This window comes from Pseudorasbora parva, chromosome 19 (genome assembly GCF_024679245.1).
Source record: "Pseudorasbora parva isolate DD20220531a chromosome 19, ASM2467924v1, whole genome shotgun sequence".
Lineage (NCBI taxonomy): Eukaryota > Metazoa > Chordata > Actinopteri > Cypriniformes > Gobionidae > Pseudorasbora > Pseudorasbora parva.
In genome coordinates this window covers 32549240-32569369 of record NC_090190.1, presented here as the reverse complement: position 1 = coordinate 32569369, position 20130 = coordinate 32549240, and the positions used below count along the sequence as shown (strand labels likewise).

Genomic DNA, 20130 nt, shown 5'->3' with positions numbered 1-20130 from the left:
TGGTTACGGCACCCATAACAAATACTGGCTAGTGATGTGGGCGTAAATCCGAAGAGCACGAACTGGACTCAGTTAGTGGAGTTTCTCCTGCTCCGGCGAAATTACCGGAAGAGGACAGAAGTTGACCCTCAAGAACCACAGCTAAATCAGGAGGCCCCAGTCACAAAGCTCCACGAATGAAGTGGGTGATCAAAGGGTATTTCCCTACTTAAACCCCATCAATCAGAGTATGGCAAGCTGAAATGGCGTCCACAAAAACTCTGAGCAGCTTTTCTTGCAAAAACAGCACTTAAAAAAATATAGCAGTGGACTGGGTCTCCACTAGACATGTGCCGATAATGCGATTTATCACGATAATGAATATGCACGATATTGTTATCGTGGGCACTTTAAAATATCATAAATAATAATTTATTAACAATTTATAATTTTTTTATAATGCATTCAAGAATACTTTGCCCGCGTATAAATGCTCAACACCGCTGTATTCTGCGTCAAAGGGACACACGCTCAGATATAAACAAGCCGAACGTGTGTCTGCACATGACTGAACCGGTGAAGGAGACGCGCTGCTGAAGTGCCGCTCAGTGACAGCAGAGGGCGCTGATGAACTGCAGAATGCAGCTGTTACCCCGGAAACCAGCAAACAAACAAAAAAACGCGTGTAGTTTTTAAAACATCCATTCGTTTTTGTAATCTCAATGTTGTTCATCTAAGCACCAAATACTTAATAGGCTATTTATTTTCAAACTTAAACATTTTTATGTTTTAATCTGGACTACAACATTACCTTAATAATTAGAACGTTCTGTTATTGTTCAGTAAAACTTTGAGACATACGTCTTCATTAGTCAACATGTTAATTCATTATTCACCAAACTGACAATGAAAAATACGTATAAAGAATGAATCATTCTATGTTAATTTCTTAGTTACTGTTTAATAACATTAAAATCAAAATCAAAATAACTTTGTTAATGGACCTAAGATAAAACCAACAATGATCAGTATTTCTTAACTAACATTAACAAAAACATTATACTTTCTGTACCAAATGTAGCTATTGCTCAGTCTTAGTTAATGCATTAAATAATGAGACCTTATTGTAATGTGTTGTTCTTTATAGCCTAATTCTTTTGCACTTTAATCTGTTTGAAAATTGTACTTTTACAGCTCTGAAAAATATCAAGAGACCACATAACATTGATTTCTCAAGAGGGGTCTCTTAATTTTTTTCCAGAGCTGTATATATTTTTGGTGCATTATTGTATTTAAACATTCAGTTATTTTTGTTCTTAAAAAAATAGTTCTTAAAGCTGTTATGCTATGGCAACACTTTTTTTTGCAACCTATTTCAATATCGTGATAATATCGTATATCGTGATAAAACTTCATCAATTAATCGCAACATGAAAAATTGATATCGGCACATGCCTAGTCTCCACTCAAGGGCGAACATTCTTCTGGTGGAAGGAGCCCTTTCACTTAGAATCGTCTCAATTACATTGCGCTTTTTCTTGTGAAGCGAAGAGGTTCAACTCTGCTTTGTAATATCTTTCGCAGATCTGACTGACCACATCAGAATTGAGCTTCCAATCCCTGTGTGTGACCTTATAGGATAACAGATCTGCTCCCACATTCATGCTTCCCGGAATGTAAATCAACTTGAAGGACAGGAACTTCTCCTGAACCCAAAGCAGAACCTGCTGCATTAGTTTGATGGCGATTTATATCAGCGACAACTGCAGTGTGGTCCACCTGCACCAGAACATGGTAGTCCCTTAACTGCCGGTGCAAGTATTTCAGGGCCAGAAATATAGACATCAATTGGAAGGAATCAATGTGCCAATCAAGACGACAGCCTCTCCAGACCCCTTGGGTCGGACGGCCATCTAAGACCATATCCCAGTCCATCAGGGAAGCATCTGTCGTTAGTATTCTGTGACAACAACATGCACCTAGAGTGGAACCCAAGGTGAGAATCTGTGACAAATAGAATGAGAACAAAGCTGTAGTGTGTAATCCTTACCATAAACATGGACTTTAGAAAGTGCTCAGTGTGTGTGCTTACCACAAACATGGATTTAAAAAAGAGCACGAATCACTTGGCCCTTCTTTGCCTCTGAGGATTAACCCTTGGACAAAATCCTCTGGCTCAGGCACAGACAAAACAGTCTCATATGAAAAAGACCCAAAGGTAGCACAGTGGACACAGCTGCCATAAGATTGGCTGGTGACAGAGTCCCATACAACAGCTAAATTCATCATTCAATGAACATGAACTTTCCTCTCTTGTCAATATTAGAGCCTGGTGAGAGCGTGGCGTGCGCTGTCCCATCATGTAAGGACGCACACTCAAAAGTAATCGGGTCAGGTAATTTACATGGTGAAAAATAGACTGTAAAAAAAATTAATAACGAGTATGGAAGAGATTCAAGCTGTGCTGCTTTTGCTGGTTATGTATAGGTTTACTAAAGAGGTAATTAACAAAATGGCAGAAAAGAGCACTAGCATATTCAGAAAGCTTATAAAGCTAGATTTAAAATGACAATGTATGCTATTATCAGCTAATACGGAAATTGAACGCGAGATGGCTGAGACGAACGTGCGCCATCCAGACAGAGAGAGCAAGACTGATATTTACTGAACGCAGAACGAACATCACAAAAGACTTTGCAGGTTGAAATAAATTAACCAATCATCATGTTCAGCGCTCAAGTCCCGCCCTCGAAAGTTCCTGAACTTTAAAACAGTACTACCTCGCGAGCAGGGGCGTTTGGAGGGGGAAATATTTACCCGGAAATTACTTTAGACCCTGGTTTCTGCGGTCGAAACACACTGAGTACCAACCCAAAGTTCCTGGTTCCTGGGTAAAGTTCCTGCTGTGGAAATGCGGCGTATGTCATCTAAAATGCAGATGCCCTGTAGTCACAATAAAGCCAGAACTGCATCCATGCATTTTGTGTAAGTCCTGGGTGACATGGCTAAGCCGAATATAAGAACCTGATATTGATAAGCTTCGTCCCCAAAAGCAAATCTCAGGAATGTCCTGTGTTTAGGCAGAATTTCTATATGAAAACATGCGTCCTTGAAGTTGACTGTGACAAACCAATCTTTGCTGAATTTGGGGCACAATCATAAATCAGACTGCAAAGGTCTAGAATTGGACACAAGAAGCAACTGAACATTTATTTTGAAACACCTGCCCCCTGAAATACCGGAGGTGGCTGGGATGTAACAGGAAGGAGCTACTTAAAGGGGGGGTGATATGCTGTTTCATGCATACTGAGCTTTTTACACTGTTAAAGACTTGGATTCCCATCCTAAACATAGACATAGTTTAAAAAACTAATGTTGGACGTTTGATAGAGTATTTCTGTGTTAAAAATACTCCTTCCGGTTTCTCACAAGTTTCAGAGAGTTTTTTTCGAGTATGGGTCCACTTGACGTTAATAGAACGGAAGGTCCTTGTATGGGCCGTACGGGCTCTTCTCCCGTTAGGGTGCGCGCACGAGTCACTAGAGCGAGAGAGAGAGGAAATGCACGTTGTAAACAGTCTCTCAACTGCAGATCTAGTCCTCCGTGAAGACTTATGTCGCGCGCCGCGCTCCACTTTATTCCTATGGGTGACGTCGAGCGACTTCAACACTTCAGCACAGCATTCCGGGAAGGCAGCGCTGCATTTGAACCGATTTGAACGCAGAAATTACTGGAAGCTTCAAAGCATCGCTTCAGTCACGTCTTAAAGTGGATTTCCACGGTCACTGCTGTCACAGGACTTCAACAAATCATACCAAAGAAGTGTGTTTTTGACAGAGCGGTCCCAGCGATAAAGGTTCGGTCCTGCTTTGGAAGCAGCCGGTGAGTAAAACTGCTTCAAATGTCTCTGCTATTGGCTCGTCGCGTGAGTTAACATCAGTAAACGACACGATCGCGTGCTTCGTCATTCAAATGCGCTAACGGTTACTCCATTGTTGTTCTGTATAACGTTACACTAGTCTGACTCTGACGTGCAAAACCGTTTAGCTTGCTACTTCTAAGGTCTACTCGCATACAATAGTCCATAAACTGAATCATGTCCTCATAAACTGCTTGTAAAGTCACATAAATCTTGACAGGCCCCTAAATACAGTACATACCACAGAGACGGACGTCCTGAAGTTGCCGTTTCTCCTGTTCAATTTATTTATGCCTCAGATTTGATTGTGGATCATCATCTGTATTAGCTGAGATAGCGATGGGTTTCTCCACGCTTGAGGACGTCATTCCTTAGCTCCGCCCACACGATACGCCTCCAGGCGCTTGTTTTTTTCCGGAAAGACTCGGTACAGCCTATATTTCTTTTATAAATATGATAAAACTAAAGACTTTTTGGAGATATGAAGGATGCAATACTACTCTATAGGTACTCAAGACTGACATGAGATTGACTGAAACTGAGTGTTTCACCCCCCCCCCCCCCTTTAATATATTTTTAAGTGCCCCATCCCGGGTCCCCTCCCCAGCATGTCAGCTTGGTATGCCTACCATAGTGTGCAGAGCAGCATCAGCATGACCCAATGACTGAAATGGCTTCCCTACCAGCCTGAAAATTGTTCTGCACGGTTTGGTGGGGAGTGCTGACGTATTGACAATGAGCTCCCAGGAGAGATAGTCCTTAAAGCCCATCTTTCAAGTTGAAGATCCCTGTGAATGAACGTGTAGTTAAATAGTATAGGAACTCGACTTGCGTGAAGAAATTAATCATGAATGTGCATTAAAACAGTTTTTTAAAAGAAATTGTGAGTAAAATTACTTCCGTTGTGAAAAACACTCTGATCGGAAGTGACGCAATGGCCGGTAAACATCGTCTCTTCGTAATGGAGTCAGACAGTGAAGAGGTTGCAGTTGGGATAAATGTCAACTCTTACGATGGGCTATTGCCGTATAATTACGAGCCGCCTAGGCGAGAGAGGGGTCAGGGAGAGATAAGGGGAAGGTTAAATGGACAGAGGAGAGAGATAGAGTTGTGGTGTGAGAAGAATCGGTTGAGAATTGGGCAGGTGAGAGAGAATAGAGGCGACTATGTGTCAAATTTGATTGATTGATGGGGTCATAAAAATTCCATAACCCCCCCTCCTTCCCCCCCTCCCTCCCACCGGACTGGACACCTGTTCCTGGACACAATTTCCGGACACCTGTTTTATGACTATCAGTTTGACCATCTGTTTTCTTACCACCCTCCTCCTCCTATACACCCCCCTTTCAAAGGAATTTATGACTGTTTTTGTAACTTTGTGTGTGTGTGTTTTCGTAACTGTTTGAAAACAATCAAAGAATGTTTCAAATGTACTCTTGAGTGGGGTTTTGGCATAGGAATAGCAGTGACAAGTATAAGATCATGGAAATCAGTTTTTATTAAACAAAGATTGTATTTCACATACATTTTAGATGTTTAAAAACATTAAAAACGTCTCTGTTAAATACAAGGGTGTGGTATGTTTAAAGATAAAGACAAGTTAAAGTTTGTTTTTCTCTTTGACATACATACAGCTTGTTAAAAAAGTCAATGTTCAATCATTTTAAAAAGTAAATATAAAGACAAGTTATAGAGTAGGTTCAAAAAGGTATATGTATTAAACATATCAAAGAAAGAAAGTACGAATAATGTTATTTCACTTACACGAGTTTTCTTTAGGAAAAAAACAATGTTTTCTTATGGAGCTTGGTGTAAAAGCGTCCTCTCTCTCCGATGGCAGAAGCGGAATGAGCTGTGGGAGCGTGTGTAAAGACACACCCCCAGTCTCCGCCCCCAACACTCCCATTGATCTGGTACAACGAATAAAAGTAAAATAAAAAATAAAAGCTAAACAAATAATATTAAGTTGTTTCACATTAGATTGTAATGTTCCATTTTTATTTAGTTTAGACAAAACAATGTTTTCTTATGGAGTTCAGTGCAAAAGCATCCTCTCTCTCCGATGACAGAAGCGGAATGAGCTGCTTGAGGCTGCGTAAAGTTCCCCACCCAGTCTCCGCCCCTAACACTCCCCCTCAATGCTAGAGAATGCATCAGTTAGAGTTCAATAATAGTGAATAAAAGTTAATAATACTTATTTTTGTTTTAACATGTGTTGTTTAGTTCAATGTAGTTTATTTATTTGTTCATGACACTATCAAGACTAATTGTTTCAACACACACACACACACACACACACACACACACACACACACACACACACACACACACACACACACACACACACACACACACACACACACAGCAGTGATAAAAAATAAAAGCAAAATAATAAGTTATTTTCACATTACATTTTTATTTAGTTTAGACAAAAACAATGTTTTCCTATGGAGTTCAGTGCAAAAGCATCCTCTCCCTTCGATGGCTAAATCGTCAGTGAGAGCCAGGGGTACGTGTAAAATCCCCCCCAGTCTCCGCCCCTAACACTCCCCTCAGAGCAGAAGAAAACACCCAGTCTATACAGAGGTGAAGATCTAAATAATGGTACAATAATTAAAAACAAATAACACTTAAAATAATGGTCGTTTCTAGTTGTTTGTTTTTATCTTTAGTTATTTGCTCTTAACTCTTTCAACTCTAATTGTTTCAAGTCACACACACACACACACACACACACACACACACACACACACACACACACACACACACACACTTTTCATTAAAAGAAAATAATATTAAGTTATTTTTACATTACATTTTAATTTAGTTTAGACAAAACAATGTTTTCCTATGGAGTTCAGTGCAAAAGCATCCTCTCCCTTCCATGGCTAAATCGTCAGTGAAAGCCAGGGGTATGTGTAAAAGCCCCCCCAGTCTCCGCCTCTAACACTCCCCTCATAGCAGAAGAAAACACCCAGTCTATACAGAGGTGAAAATCTAAATAATGGTAAAATAATTAAAAACAAATAACACTTAAAATAATGGTAGTTTTTAGTTAACATTTTTGTTTAGTTCATCATAGTTTTATCTTTAGTTATTCACTCTTAACTCTTTCAACTCTAATTGTAGTTGTAGTCTCTCTCTCTCTCTCTCTCTCTCTCTCTCTCTCACACATACACGCACACACACACACACACACACACACACACACACACACACACACACACACACACACACACGCGCGCGCGCGCAGAGGGGGAGAGGGGGACACATGCTGTGACGGGTTATCACACCTTAGCAGGCCTGCGTATAATTATTTTCTCTTAGATATTCTAGAGATGGTTCGTGACATAGTGATTGGGGTGACTGGTCGGTCAGTGGCCGGTGAACTTTGACAAGGGTTCGGATCCATAAAACCAGTCATCCGAGTTTATCGTAGCAAACACCCGCAGCACACACACACACACACACACACACACACACGTGTAAAATCCCGTGGTGGGTTTTTGCGCGGGGAAAAACGCTGTCATTTACGACTGCAGATCTGGCATGTGTTAAAATTTAAAGGGTATAGCTGCAATCACGATAAGCTGTAATTTAAAAATATCTGTTGCTGGTCTAGTGCGTTTTTGCGTGGGAAAAAGAGAGCATCGTGAGCCTTTTAAACAATAAACTAACTACGAAGGGGAGGAATGGGGTGCCAGGTGATAGTAGGGGGTGTTAGAGTTCTGGAGAAAGAAAAAAACTTTATGACAAGCTGAAAAACCTTTAAAATGTAAGATAATGACCTATAGACATTACAACAAATTCGATCTCAGTCTCCCGTGGGTGCAGTCGTCTACTCAAAACTCCAACATCATGGCATCAAATTCTAACGCAGGTATAAACATTTTTATTTACATATTTATATCGTTTGTGTCTGTTATACATATTTTAGATATTCGATGAATCATGTGTGTGTATTAGACCTAACATTTTTACTTTTCAACATTACAGATGTGTCCGAATCTGGTCTATATTTTGATGAAGGCCTTGAAATAATTCTGGACGAAATATGTAAGTGTTCTTCCACTATCTATTAAAAGAACAACCATTGCAGAATCTAATAACGATGCTTTTTAATAACGTGTATGTCTTTTATAGTTGACGAAGCGTTGTTGGTCGGGGATGTCGTTCAAGATATTATTAATGGTGAGAGTCCGTAGGCCAGCGATTGTTGTCGTTATATTGTAAAGGGTTATTTATTGTTATAATAATATATTTGCTATATTTCAGTGGCTGGAGATGCTCCATCAGAGATACAAGGTGACGTACCAGATTCCAGCTCGAGCAGCGTCACTGAAGACGTCATCGCTCCACAGCAGGTGTCAGCGGGACCAAGCAATTCGTCCGCATTACCCGATGATAGTGCTATACCGACAACATCAACCCGTGGGGAAAAGCGACTCAGGGAAGTTTATGGCGATCGCGTGTACCCTCACGGTACACAGCGTTTAAGAACATCAGAAAATAACGGTAAGTTATCAATGTGTAATCATAATTTTTTACCTAGCCTAATATATATATATATATATATATATATATATATATATATATATATATATATATATATATATATAATAATAAATTATATGTATATATATATATATATATATATTTTTATTTATTTTTTACAGGACAAGACTACGAAGATAGAGGACTGGAGTTATTTACGAGTTCCCAGCTGGACGCGTGGAACGGCGCTGAATTCTCAGACTCGGCCGAGTCAAGTTCTGATGAGAGCGATTCGGGCCACGCGGAAATACAGCCGCTGTTCAACGAAAGAGATCTACACAGGTTGTCTTATGACACCCTGCGTCGTACGAATCGTAATTTCGAACGTATATTAGATCTTGTGGGGAGACCCTTGTCGTATCAAGAGACCGAGGAGATCGTGCGTGCTTCTCAAAGCACCATCGCCGCTAATCTACAAACCATAATCGACGCTCAGATTCAACACCAACAAACGCTAGACCGGGCGATTGAATTCTGGATGAATAGCCACGAGCAGATTATTCAGGAAAATCGTGGACTACGCATGGAACTGGCCGGTGCATTACACGAAGTAAGAGACGAGCAACAGCTTTCAGTAATAACACTGTCATTATTTAGCGAGAGATTAAACATTATTCAAAGAGTGTTGACTGATTTGTATGATATAATTATGAGGGATAGAAGATGATAATATTTTTGTAGTTCTGCTATTTCGTTTGATGTAGTAGCAGTAACTGATTTGGTTCATTTTTGTTGATGTAACCGTTTGATTCATCTGTATTTCATTTATGCATTTTTGATTCGTTTACAATATTTTGTACCGTCATTATTGGGTATTTCTATGTATTACATGTGTACTTGTTATTTGTAAAACACTTGACATTCATGTATGTGTATGGCAACGGGGGCACACGTTTTGCTATAATATAAATTTTGTCTCTTTACAATAAAACTAAAACAAAAAGCAAAAACAATGGCTTCTAAAAGATGTTATAATTTACAAGACGGGGAAACTGATGGGGAACCAGAGTCTAACCGATCTAGAAGCGGTGAACTGCGTAATCTGATAAATCACCAACTAACCATGATAAACCCCAATATCCTTAACAGAACTGAAACGTTACAAAATCTCATAAGCAACCAGCATGAATGGCTGCAATTGACTACACAAAATAATAATAATAATAACGATCAGGTCGGGGGCGTGATCCCATCAGCTAGAGAATCCTTAATGCCTAATATTAATTTAAACCAAGACGAAATTCGTAGACTTGCCACAGAAGGGGGCACTTTTGGAGAGTTCACAGTAGTAGCACGTCCAAGATTCAATGGTCTAGAAATTCACAGAACTTTAAACCCGGGCGATATAGCTACTACGGACCTAGCTGCCTATAACATTCTTCTCAATACGATTTTAGATGAAATCGTTACATTCTCCAGGTTAATGGCTGGGGATACGGGGTATATCAATATTTCACTAACAGGGGCCAATCTACCTACGGCTATTAATGCTGTTTTAACGCCTGAAAATAATCACAATGCAGATTTATTCATAGATCAGATAGAACGGGCTGCTCAAAGTAATAAAGAGGTTTCAAATGATACTCAAATGAATTTTAGGATATCGATCGCGATGGATAGATCTGGTGGCGCCCGCCGGAAAATTACAGATTTGGCAATCACCGAAACAATCCGAAAGAATAAAATGAATTTATTCTGCCCCATAAATGTCGAAGACAACATGTGTTTTAGCTACTGCCTAGCACATTTCTTGAATCCGAAAGCTCCCGACGATGAGCTTAAGAAAATAGCCGAAGAGATACACACTAGGGCTGGTTATACAACACAGACCAAAATAGGTTTTCATGACATCAGTATCTTCGAGAGATTTCTTGACTTGAAAATAGTTGTGTTTCATAGAGACTGCTCAGGGAAATTGTTAGTGTACAAAAATAGTGATGAATTGCACCCAAAGACGGTCCATTTATTCATTCATGAATCACACTACTATCTGATCAAAAATCTCAAAGCATTCATAGGCAATAACTTTGTGTGTGAATTCTGTTACAAAGGGTTTAACGACATCAGGCTACACAAATGCAAGTACGCATGCGATATTTGCCTCGACTCTGAATGTCACACGCACACTAAAAAAACCTCACGATGCAATGATTGCAACAGAATTTGCAGATCTGCATACTGTTACGCAAAGCATAAACAGTCTCGAGTACCCGGTGAGAGGCCACAGTGCGATGTGGTGAAATATTGTGACAAGTGCTGTGTGAATTACAGAATGACAGGTGGCGGAAATAAAAATAAAAAAAAGCACAAGTGCGCCCCCAAGCGTTGCATACATTGCGATGCAGTTTTGGCACCTGAAGGCATACATAATTGCTACATACAACCTGTCAAACCGGATGAAACTGACGAGAAATACGTATATTATGATTTTGAAACGATGTACGAGGGAGGCAAACATGTACCTAATTATGTCTGTGCGATAACCCACGACGGCAAAGAGTTTACAGCGGCTGGTACAACTTGTGTGGAGAGCATGATCAAACACTTTCGACGTAAAAAATACTCTAATTACACATTTTTAGCCCACAACGCATCAGGGTTTGACTCGCACATATTACTGGAATATTTCGTAAGCGAAGGGATAGCCCCCAAGATCATTATGCAAGGTTGTAGAATTATTTATATGTACGATACGGCATTCAAACAGAGATATATAGATACACTGAGTTATATGGCTATGTCTCTGAGTAAGATACCCGCCGCGCTTAATCTTCCCGTAAGAGATAAAGGTTTTTTCCCTCATTTATTTAACAGAATAGAGAACGCTGATTACGTAGGTCCGTACCCGTCTAAAGAACTTTACGGGTATGACAAAATGAGCACTGCTGATCGTTCCAAATTTGATACGTGGTACACCTGCGTACAGGGTGGCGTGTTTGACCTTAAAAAGGAGTTGGCATTTTACTGTCGCAATGATGTAATCATTCTGCGGGAGGCGTGTATTAGCTATCGGGCAGAATTTGTGGAGTGTTCAAAAATTGATCCGTTTAAATGCATAACGCTGGCCGGTACCTGTATGAAGGTGTTCAAAGCTAATTTTCTGAGTCGAGACACTTTGGCGTTGACGCATAATAATGCATACGTCAATCAGTTCAAGACATACTCCAACACGTCAATCCAGTGGTTGGAGTACATTAAAGAAACGAAAAACGTGGATGTGCATCACGCATTAAATTACGGTGAAGTTAAATTTGGGCCTTATCATGTGGATGGATATTACGAAAAATCTAGTGGTGAGAAAATAGCATTAGAATTCCTCGGGTGTTTTTGTCATGGGCATGATTGTAGATTTAATCCAAACGATTTAAATCCACTATCAAACGTGCCTTTCGGTGTTCTCAGGAGACAGTCTGATAATAAACTGCAGGTTTTGCGTGACGTGTACTCCTTACGTGTGATCTCTTTATGGGAGTGCGAATGGGAACGTTTAAAGCAACGTGACCCGGGTGTTATGGCCTTTATGGCCTCTTACACCACTCCCGAGCGCTTGAGGCCACGGGACGCGTTATTTGGTGGGCGTACGAATGCCATAAAACTTTATCACAAAATTACAGAGGAAGAGCGCATTGATTATTTTGACTTCTGTTCACTTTACCCCTACGTACAGTCCCATAAAACATATCCGACCGGCCACCCGAGAATTATTTTTAAGGATTTTGAGCCGGTGGAGAATTATTTTGGACTCATTAAGGCCGAAGTGTTGCCTCCACGAAAACTCTTTCACCCCGTGTTGCCTTACAGATGCGCGAAAAAATTAATGTTTCCACTCTGTAGGACGTGTGCTGAGGGGGAGATTCAGACAATCCCCTGTAACCACACTGATGAGCAAAGAATTTTGCGCGGCTGTTGGGTCAGTGTTGAATTGGCGCGAGCTATTAAACACGGCTATGTAGTTGTGAAAATAGACGAAGTCTGGCATTTTTCTCAGACGTCAGACAGCTTATTCAGTGGCTACGTGAAGACATTTCTCAAAGTCAAACAGGAAGCATCAGGATTTCCCTCGCACGTAGTCACAGACGACGACAAACAGACATACATCAAGAATTATCTTGATAAAGAGGGGATTACGCTTGACATTGAAAAAATAGCACACAATCCGGCAAAAAGAACTATAACCAAATATATGTTGAATTCTTTGTGGGGAAGATTCGCATTACGCCCAAATCAGCCGTCTACGGAGCTTTTGACAGAGCCCGAAGAGTTTGCGCAGTACATTTTTGGTACGGGGCGTGTGATAAACCATTTTTCTTTCGTATCTGACAAGGTTGCTTTGATACAGTGGTCGTATGCGGGGCAGGATGAGTGCCTGACACGTGACGTTAATGTATTTATTGGAGCATTTACAACTGCGTACGCGCGTTTGGAGCTTTACGAGCTGTTGGATAAATTAGGGGAGCGTGTTGTTTATACAGATACAGACTCTGTCATTTTCATATCCAAAAACGGGGACTGGGTTCCGGAATGTGGTCCATACCTAGGTGATCTTACGAGTGAATTAGAGCCAAATGATCTAATCCAGGAGTTCTGCTCTTCAGGACCAAAATCATACGGGTATCGAACCGCGAAAGGGCATGTTTGTCTTAAAGCTAAAGGCATTACGCTTACTGCTGAGAATTCCCAAATAGTGTCCCTACAGAGTCTGATTGGTCTGGTCCGTGGTTTTGTAGAATCACGTGACACATCGCACCTGCTGGCGCAGACAGATGCCATTGTTCGTGATAAGAGGAGATTCACACTTCACAATAGAACAATTGTAAAAAGCTTCAGAGTCGTGTACAACAAACGTGTGCTCCTGTCTGATTATACAACCATACCTTATGGATTCTAGTAATATTTTGAATCATTGTAACATGTGTGAAACCGATGATTTTGACTTTAGACTGCAACATCCCTTCTCAGCCCTGGTGTCAGGGCCGAGTAACAGCGGGAAAACCTATTTTGTAAAAACTTTGATGTATAATTCAGAAAAGATGTGTTCTGTAAAATTTGACAATTTTATATACATTTACAGCTGTTGGCAGCCACTATATGATGAATTGATGCAAGTGTTTGATATTAAATTTATTGAAGGTATACCAAAATCACTGAATGATGAATTTTTATTCCCTCCCCATAAGAAATCATTGCTAATCCTTGATGATATTATGGATAATGCATCTTCTAATACAGAAGTTCAGCGAGCGTTCACGCAATATACTCATCACAATTCAATAAGTACAATATTAATAATTCAAAACTTGTTTTTTCAGGGGAGATCTAGCCGGACTATAAGTCTTAATGCAAATTATTTAATTATTTTTAAAAATCCTAGAGATAAACAGCAAATCGGTGTTTTGGGGAGACAGATGTATCCCGGGGAAGCAAAATTCTTTATAGAGGCATATCAAGATGCTACAAAATTGCCATATGGTTATTTACTAATAGATTATAAAGCAAAAACGCCTGAAAGATTTAGGCTCAGAACAGATTTGCTCTCATCCAACCCAGTGGTATACATACAGAGGGGCAGAAAGTAGCAAAGCAGATATCACCATGAGTTCGAGGCTCTCCAGAAATTTACCTCTTTTAAAGTTATTATACAAAGGTACGCCCAAGCAAAGACGACTTATTTTACAATCGGCCTCTGATGAATTCATATTGGCCCTATGCGAAGCTGCTCTTAACGTCCTTCACGGTATAATACCTCTTACAGCGAATCAACACAGAAGATTAAGAAAGAGGAAAACTGAGATAAAATACGTAGCTAATAAGAAAATTAACATTAAGAGAAAAAGACGCATGATTAATCAAAGAGGGGGGTTTCTACTGCCACTCTTGAGCGTTGCCATACCATTTATTACCAGTCTGATAACGCCTAGATAGTGAAAAAGTATGGAGTATGCCGAGAAAATGTATCTCGTACCGAAACATCAGCTGGATAAGTTGCGAACGGGGTATCCCCGTGAAACAATTCATAAAGTTGTTGAGGACAACTTGGACGTAACAATAAGAGACATATTACAGAGGAATGATCTGGACGCACACGGAAAAGCTAAGCTTTACACTAAAGCTTTGCAAAGATTTCTGGCATTGGTTAAACAAGGCGACGCTGAGAGTAACTCATTAACCCTTACATTACCTCAACCCGATTCACGCTACGGTGACGCGCACACAGCAGGGGCTGAGGGCCATAATAGGCCTGACACTAACAGTGACAGTGTGAATGCAGAGGATGAAATTGTGAACGAAGTGTTAAACAATGTCCCTCAGAGGAGTTTAAAAAATATCAAATACATTCTAGATAAAATGGGTAAAGCTAAGGATGTGTGCTCATGGACAGACTCTGGAGAATTTGTGTTTAAAGGAAAACCCATTGCAGGATCACACATGCTTGATCTGTTGAAAAGCATAACAAGGCCTCATATGATACGTGATGATCGCAGACCAGTAGGCTGGCATGAATTTCTGGAGGCATTTGCTGGTTTAAACATACCATTCTCGACGATAAGTAATCATCATGTTAAACGTATGATTGAATCTTTTAAAAGCAAGTCGTCTATAGATGGTATTGAAGTTGCTTCACCTATAAGGTCTAAAAAGAAAAGACACAAGTCTGGAAAACAACCGTACCCCCCTCCATCACCACCCCTCCGAGGTAATATTTCAGATGGAAATGTATTTAATTCGCCTCTATTGGACTCGAGTCAGTGGTTGACTTTTTAAGTCTGTAGGCCTGTGTATGGTCATTTATTAATTTATTAGTTCTTTTGTTTAAATGATGTATACCATAATTATGTGATTGTGATCACTCATTTATGTATGTATATTTTTATGCTGACAATAAATAAAGGAAAAAGAAAATGTAAAGGTTTTTATGAATCCTTTTTTATTTGTTAAACATGGGTATACACACACACACACACAGCAGTGATTAACACATCATCTGAAACATTTTTCCAGTTTGTACACACTGGACACACTTAAATGTTTTACCACAGCATGACCCAGGCTTCAATTTCTTCACAAAAAGAGATACCATTAAGTCATTTTTAATTAAATCATCATTATACAACTTCATAACATCCTCATAATTGCAACCTCTTGATATGTGATACAGAAAAAACACACAATGCTGTCCACAAACATCAGATGCATAATCCTGAACTTGTTTGTTAGAGTACTGAACGTGCCGAGAGTTGTTTTTTAGAAAGTCTTGAAAGGATAATGGAAAGCACTCCGCGTCTGGTTTGTTGCCGAAACTGTCAAAAAAGCATCCCACTCCATCTTTGTTTAGATATACACAAATCCAGTGCTCGCCAGCCATGTTTGCGGGGTCGGTGTTTGCTATAAAATAGCATGGTAAGTCCATTAATGGCTCTTTGGGGAGGTGATCACATGGGAATACTCCTAAAAAATGAGCGTTACAGGAGATTTTCTCCATGACACCTGTCAGCTGTATCGTATTCATTTCACTCAGTAGTATTCAGCATGTACCTGTCTTCTGTTGGAAATTTCGATGATAGAATCAAAGATCGAATAAATGATGATATTAACGGTCTGTCTGAGAGGCTCTCGAAACCGTGCTTCTAATCTGATGTTACCTGTTTTAATTAGAGACACATGCTGACCACAGCCTTCATCGGGGCTAAGGTTAAAGGCATAGAGTGTGTAGCCGTTGAGGAAGTCTTCACGGTCTATAGACATTGATTGATTCTTGAGATGTTTTCCTGTCGCTAGGACCAGCTGATAAAATTCTCTAACAGCAGACCCGTTATCGTACTGCGGCTGGAGCGGACGGGATGGGATGCTCACTCCGTCGACCGATAGAACCATAAATTCAAGAAAAAAATGTCTAAAGGCAAAGGGGTTTTTATCATATGCACCTGTAAAAGCAGAGTTATCTGTCATCGCCACGATGATAGATTTCGGTAGTGTCCCGAGAAAGAGATTTTCCTGATTAGACACTCGTGAGCCAGCAGGTATGGAAAAATTCTTTACACACACTCGTTCTATGGGGTACTTTGCAGTGGTAGATAGAAGGGCTTGGGCGTGGCCCAGACGCACTGCCGGTGAAACCGTCACTTTTTTCACAAAAAGAGATGCTGATAAAATATTGAGTTTATAAGCAACAGCGTCACTCCTCATTAGACAAAATTCATCTTTTGCCCTGGTCATACGAATCTTTATATCGACACCGTTTAGCAGTAATTTCTCCTGAAAGAAAATATCACTATGGATTGGGGCTAATAATTCTACGATGTTGCTCGCGTTTGTGAAAGCGGCCCTCTTCGTTAAACCGGCGTTTGCACCTGCAGGATCTGTGATGTCCATATGACCGGCCGTATCTTTGTAAAAAAGACCGGGTGAAAAGTTGCTCTCCAGGGTATCTTTTCCATAGTTCATAAGCGCTTCCACGATACACCTGTAAGGGTAAGTATTGGAGCTTTGTGAAACCAGACGGTCCCCCAAAGAGACGTCAACCTGTGAAAATATACACGCTCCAGGATAATTTATCAGACCGACAGGTGCACCGTCGGGTATGTTAGAGCCATCCGGTCCTGTGATTTTGACTCGTGTATATAACAGGGTATTATTCAAATCTGTGTAATCCTCGCCAGTACCTGCTATGAAAAACTCTAGTGGAGAGTTGTCTGTTATAGCCGTAATGGGCGGAACCTCCACATAGGTATTTTTTTCAATTGCCGTTTGCGTCAAAGGCACTGTAAAAAGGTCTAATTCCGATTTAATACATTCATCCGACATGCAATGTAACAGCGCCATACTTTTAGAAAATAGTGTTTGTGCGTCTTTTAGTTCTTGTAGATTTTTTCACACGACGACTCCGAGGTCTCTTTGCAACTGAGAGTTTTCTGCTCGTGCTTCTAGTCTTCTTCTTCACGTGACGGCCACTCCCCCTTCTCACCCGAACCCCCGGGGGCCTATAGCTTTTACGGGTCATGACCATCAAACCACTGCCGTCCTGTCCATTATTATTATTATTATTATAAGGCTTTGTTAGAGCTGTAGTAACAACATCGCCGAATATATTTTTCGCAGCCGTTTTTAAATGAGGTTTAGCTATACTGAATCCCCTTTTTAAGAACGGTAGGGCCGCACGAAAAAAACTTTTAAAAATTCCACCGATTCCAGAACCATACATTGCGTTCGACCCAATAAAACCCGGCAAACCGCTACCGGCCTGGTTCCGATAATATTCAACATATCGATCGGGATCGGGTCTGTATGGAGTGAGATGAGCCATTTTAAAACAGGTGATGTTTCACAGGTCTGAAGTGAAGCTTGGCGACTACTTTTCCGTAAGTGAACCGTACGTCTTGATTTTGGTCGTCTTTCACTTCAATTGTAATCTCTGTAATAGTGCTTTTATTAACACGTACGTAATGAGGCTTGTCGTATCTAACACTGACTATCTTGTTTGGCTCACCGTCTATATGTACGGTTGTTAATAAAGGAACGAATACGTCACCGACCGATTGATAATCTATAATGTCTGTGTACAGATATAACGTGTAAAATCCACCCCTTATGTCTGATTGGTACGGTGCATATACTATAGTCACAGCTCTGGGTTCTTGACCTTCATGGATGTGAGGGTTCGTTTCTATAGAAACCCCTGGCTGGACCCCCAGGATGACCGCCAGTTTTCCATAAAATGTTAATGAGATCCTTTGAGAGGATTTTAGAAAAACCTTATTCCTTATATGATCGTACCCGAGATGTGTTTGTGGAGGTAGCGACGCATTTATCTCCCGGAGCAAAAATGGTACATCCTCATAATATCCGGACTTTAAACTATTACGCAGCACGGGTATAGTTTGAGCCTTATTATCGATATGTATATTAATACCGTCACTAACGTTAAAATGTTCCCCGGCAACAGGCTGTAGCAGCTTTTGGTCACAGTTGATAATAAAGGAAGCGTCCTCTTCATTAAACGTATGCCATGATATGGGATATTCAAATTCAGCTAGAGCCACTTCCCACGGCCCCTTCAGATTTATAGTTTTTCCCAGTCGGGTTCTGTAATTAGATATTCTGTTTTCTGGGTAGACGACCCTCGATGCATTGCACGGTAATGTAATGTAGAAACCCTCTTCGATCATGATGAATAATTTTTTTCTCCTTAAATGACAGGTGTCTTACAAACCCTAAGCCTTTAAGGGCTTCTGTAAGTTCACCACCTCCTTTTCAGATACCCAGGAGTTAAATTTTGGTCCCCAGCCATACCACTTTACAAGAACCTGCATAGTTTTACCCCTACGACGTCTATCTAAAATCTTTTCTATTTTGAATGATTTATCATCACTCACAATAATTTTCTGTAGTTCCTCTTCATAAAAACACCCATCAATAACCTCTCCATCGTAGTCTTGTATCTTGTATACCGGTGGCTGTCGGGGTATACACGCTACTATAGTAAAGTACTCCTCTGTGTAATTCTGTTCATATCCTTTAGAGAATATATTTCTGACTTTAGACACTCTAACAACATCGCCTATCTTATAAGCAAAGACAGGTGTCTCTTTACGGAGCTTTCCGTACAAGTTGTTGAATACGGTTGTTTCATTTTCTTTATGAACATCAATTGGTCTCATTCGTATGGATTTATGATAACTGCAGTTATACCCGTCGGCTAGATCTTGTAAGATGTCGCAGTAGCGTGTAGAGTTGACGGCCGTTAAATATCTCCACATGCGGCCTTTTAGAGTCCTGTTAAACCTCTCGACCACACAAGCTTTTAAATCACTGGCTGTGGTAAAATGATGTATGTTATACTTTTTTGTTAATTGCTGAAAATGTTTATTGAGGAATTCCTTTCCCTGATCCGTTTGGAGCTTTTCTGGCACCCGCTGCTCTTTTAATATCGATTCAAACGCTTTAGTCACCTCCTGTCCCGTCTTATTCTTCAACGGTCGCACCCATGCATATTTGCTAAATACATCTATACACGTTAGTAAGAATTTAATGTTATCGTTATCCTTTGAATAAGCAGACATATCGACCAGATCCGCTTGAAACTGTACATCTTTTCCGTACACTACAACTCTGTTTCGCTTATATTTTATAGGGGCCGTCCGATGTAATGTATAGGTATCTTGACTGGACAGCCAGTCGGTCACATCCTTATCTTTCAGACGTATACCATATTCTTGTAATATTGTTTGCTTTAATCTTTGTTTACCACCAAAAGCGCCTGGGCTTGATGGATTGTAATATATTTTTTTCATGAGCTCAGACATGTCGTCTATCTCTCTCTGCGTTTCACAAAATAATGATCAGATGAACGGTGACATACAAATTTTTATTTCAGAATATATAAAAAGTACATGTTTTACAAGGACAAATTATATCTCGTCCAAATAAAAAAGAAAATTCACACACGTTGCATAATTTTTCACTAACATGTAATCAACCAATGTATCTATAATTTTACATACATCGTCAGGTTCATTTCTTGTCATCAGTATTACACATACATCAGTCACATAAGTACAAAGACATAATATGTTGCCTATTTTAAAGGATTCTTTACATTCAGGCATCATTTCGAGAATATTTGTTATAGTTGTACATGGTATACCATTGCAGCCAATAGCCATGTTTATCATATCGCCCCA

General features: G+C 40.1%; 3 protein-coding genes across 7 annotated transcripts in view; 2 read left to right on the top strand and 1 right to left on the bottom strand.

The window, feature by feature from the left end:
* Positions 1-20130, top strand: part of cacng6a (calcium channel, voltage-dependent, gamma subunit 6a) — a 213942-nt gene that overhangs the window by 155025 nt on the left and 38787 nt on the right. The gene's annotated exons all lie outside the window — the stretch shown is intronic.
* si:dkey-14o18.2 (neuronal pentraxin-1) overlaps positions 1-20130 on the bottom strand; it is an 86493-nt gene that overhangs the window by 41086 nt on the left and 25277 nt on the right. The window lies entirely within an intron of this gene.
* LOC137048264 (uncharacterized) lies at positions 7141-15116 on the top strand. 3 transcript variants are annotated; one of them, XM_067426346.1, is made up of 5 exons: positions 7141-7778; positions 7895-7954; positions 8042-8089; positions 8174-8413; positions 8575-15116. In XM_067426346.1, exon 5 carries the CDS (start codon positions 9405-9407, stop codon positions 13338-13340), a length of 3936 nt encoding a protein of 1311 aa, XP_067282447.1. In that variant the 5' UTR covers positions 7141-7778; positions 7895-7954; positions 8042-8089; positions 8174-8413; positions 8575-9404; the 3' UTR covers positions 13341-15116. The 3 variants fall into 3 exon arrangements, with proteins under 3 accessions (XP_067282447.1, XP_067282449.1, XP_067282448.1); XM_067426348.1 differs by having other exon boundaries at positions 8575-11328; XM_067426347.1 differs by lacking the exons at positions 7141-7778; positions 7895-7954; positions 8042-8089 and having other exon boundaries at positions 8104-8413.